Here is a 3,081-nt window from a genome sequence, read left to right as displayed (position 1 = left end):
GGTTTTATAGTTATCACTAAGAAATTAAATTTGACCTCGCAAAAATGAAAACCTGCACACTAGCCACAACACTCCAAGGGTCAAATCGTCAAACTACATGCGGGGCCCACCATAATTCTTTTTTTTTAAACGCTCCCACCCGCTCGCATTTATCGATGCCGCTCGCTCGCCTCAGGTCACCCCCCAGTCCCCCACCCCCGACACCGAGATGCTCCGCCTCGCCGTCTCCCTCCTCCTCCTCCTCGTGCTCGCGCCACCGCACGCCGCGGCGGCGCCGGCGTGGGGCCCCACGGCATGCCCCTACGACCTCGCCACGGCGACGCAGATGATCCCGCGCGAGTGCTACGCCAACGCCACGGCCGGGCAGGCCGCCACCGGCTGCTGCTGGTACGTGTTCGCCGCCTACATCTTTGCCGCCGCCGACTATGCCAACCGCACGGGAGCCGCGTTCCTCCCGCTGGAACCCGCCGCCGCGTGCTCCGACGCCTTCGCCGCGAGGCTGGTCACCTTTGGGCTCGTGTCGCCGTCGCTCCTCTCCAACAACGGCTCGTGCGACCTCACCGGCGACCCGGGCAAGCTCGCCGCGGGCTCGCGCCCGTGCCAGCTCGCCGCCCTCGCCGACGTGAGGGCCATGGCGCCGCGCGCGCTGCCGAACGCCACGCGCCTCTGCGCCGCGCCCGGGGTGGCGCGCGCGCCGCCCGTCGGGCCGGACGACCCCGGCTGCGCCGCGTGCCGCGGCGCGGTGATCGCGACCACCTACGAGATGCTGGCCAGCGCGGGCACCAAGGAGTTCGTGCCCTGCGGGATGGCGGCCACCGTCGCCGTCTGGTCCCGCGCGCCGCCGCCGCTCGAGCGGTTCCGCGCCTACGCTCTCTGCATGCTCCAGGTGCTCGAGAACGTCAACAGCCTCGGCACCAGCGACCTCGTCCCCTCGCCACCGCCACCGACGGCCACCGTGGCGACCCAGTCGCCTCGTCTGCCCAGCTCCGTCTCCTCGAGAAAGAATACCGTCGCCATCGCCGTCGGCTCGGCGTCAGCGGTCGTCGTGTCCGTCGTGGCAGTCGCCTCCGTCGCGATGGCCATTGTAACAATTCGTCGCCGGCGTAGGACGGCGATGGCAGGGGACGGCGAGGGCGAAAGCGACGACGAGTCGGTGGCGTCAGTGCCACCTCTGCCACGGGAGGGCCTGTACATCTTCACCAAGTCGGAGTTGAAGCAGGCGACCAACGGGTACGACGAGAAGCTGCTGCTCGGCAGCGGCGGCGCCGGCAAGGTGTACCTCGGGCGGCTCCCGTCGGGGCAGCGCGTGGCCATCAAGAAGATATACAGGTCCAAGAAGGTGGCGGAGTTCTACGCGGAGGTGGCCGTGCTCGCCAAGCTGCGGCACCGGAACCTGACGACGCTGGTGGGCTACTGCCTCGGCGGCCGCGGCGGCCACCACGCGCTGGTGTACGAGTACCTCGCCGGCGGCAACCTGTGGCGCGCGCTGTTCCAGGGGGAGCTGCCGTGGCTGCGGCGGCTGCAGGTGGCGGCGGACGTGGCGCAGGGGCTCGCCTACCTGCACGGCTTCCGCGAGGGCGCCGTGGTGCACCGCGACGTGAAGCCGACCAACGTGCTGCTGTCGGAGTCCGGCACGGCGAAGCTGTCGGACTTCGGGGTGTCGCGGATCATGCCGGAGGGCGGGACGCACGTGTCGACGGAGGTGCGCGGCACGCGCGGGTACGTCGACCCGGAGAGCTTCTCGGCGGGGCACGTCTCGGAGGCCGGCGACGTCTACAGCTTCGGCGTCGTGCTGCTCGAGCTCGCCACGGGGATGCGCGCCGTCGTGCCCACGCCGTCGGGCGGGGCCGAGTCCATCGTCCACGCCGCGCACTGGGCCGTCGGCCAGGCCGGCGGCGAGGCCGCCGCCGCCGCGGAGTCCATGGTGGACGAGCGCCTCGGCCCCGACTGGGACAGGCCCACCGTGCGCGCCGTGTTCGCGCTCGCGTGCCGGTGCGTGCGCCCCTACAAGCACGAGCGCCCGGCCATGGGCGAGGTGCTCGCGGAGCTCAAGGCCATGCTCGCTGACTACGCCGCTCGAGCCGACGGCGACGCCGACCGATCGTCGGCGACGATGGCGACATCATCATCCGCCGCCACGCCGGACCGGGCGTCACTTCCGTCGACGTCGTCGTCCGCGGCGAACACCGAAGTGGTGCCCGCGGCGCCGCGGCACGACAGTTAGGCTCGTGCCGCTGTCGAACACCTGGCAGGTAGGCCCGATCGCAGTAAAGGCGAGGCGTCCACATGTCACTGCTCGCTTGCAAGTCGAATCAAATCAAACCCACAAGTTGGATGATTTTGTATAAATCCTAATCTCAACTACTTCCTTCTCACCGCTGCTTGAAAGTGATCAGTGAGTTCTTGAGATCAAAGTCAATGCCCCAATTTAATTAATGAAAACTACCTGAATTTTCGGTGTACTTAGTCTGGTGCACATGTTTATGAATGAATTTTTAGTTGACTGTTGTCCATCTGACAAAAGAAATGGAGGTTGATAATTGTCACAATTTGTCCATAATTGGTTTTGAAAAGAGTTGGGACTCTCCAACACGGTTCATTTGGCCCAGACCTAAAAACAGATGGAATCAAAAAGGGAGTTCTCAACCTGAAGAGAACGTTTCATCCATGAATATTCAGTGACATAGAATAGAAAGTCACTAACTTGCCGATAAGATTAAGCAATGTCAATCAACATTCATTCATATAGGATATGTTACATTCTCAACAGGTGCATCTTCAAGTACAGCTACTGACTGATACATACATGTAAGGCCACAAAAGGCCCTACTACGATCGATTCAATACAATCACTGGCTTACTGGGCATGCCCAGAAGAAAACTCCTACTGCTACTGCTACTCCAGATTACCCCTGTGTAGTTGGTTTCGACATCTGGGTCTGCAACTTGCCAACTTCCCAGTTAAGACGAATGGTAAATCCCATCATTGCAGCTCCAACCGTACGTGCATTTCTTTTTTTGCCACAAGTTCAGCGAAGTGCGATCCAATCATGAACATAGCAGCGATGGAACTTGTCTTCT

The 3,081-nt window shown here is 62.9% G+C and overlaps 1 protein-coding gene across 1 annotated transcript; it reads left to right on the top strand.

Moving 5' to 3' along the window:
• Positions 1-208: 208 nt before the first annotated feature.
• Positions 209-2,508, top strand: LOC121055028 (proline-rich receptor-like protein kinase PERK9). Its single transcript, XM_040526388.1, has one exon. The coding sequence runs from the start codon at positions 209-211 to the stop codon at positions 2,222-2,224; it is 2,016 nt and encodes a 671-aa protein (XP_040382322.1). The 3' UTR covers positions 2,225-2,508.
• Positions 2,509-3,081: the final 573 nt, after the last annotated feature.

The sequence above is a fragment of the Oryza brachyantha genome, chromosome 7 (assembly GCF_000231095.2).
Source record: "Oryza brachyantha chromosome 7, ObraRS2, whole genome shotgun sequence".
Lineage (NCBI taxonomy): Eukaryota > Viridiplantae > Streptophyta > Magnoliopsida > Poales > Poaceae > Oryza > Oryza brachyantha.
This window is presented reverse-complemented; position numbering and strand designations above follow the sequence as displayed.

Coding starts and splice junctions, on each gene's coding strand:
- LOC121055028 (XM_040526388.1), top strand. CDS start 209: ATGCTCCGCCTCGCCGTCTCCCTCCTCCTCCTCCTCGTGCTCGCGCCA.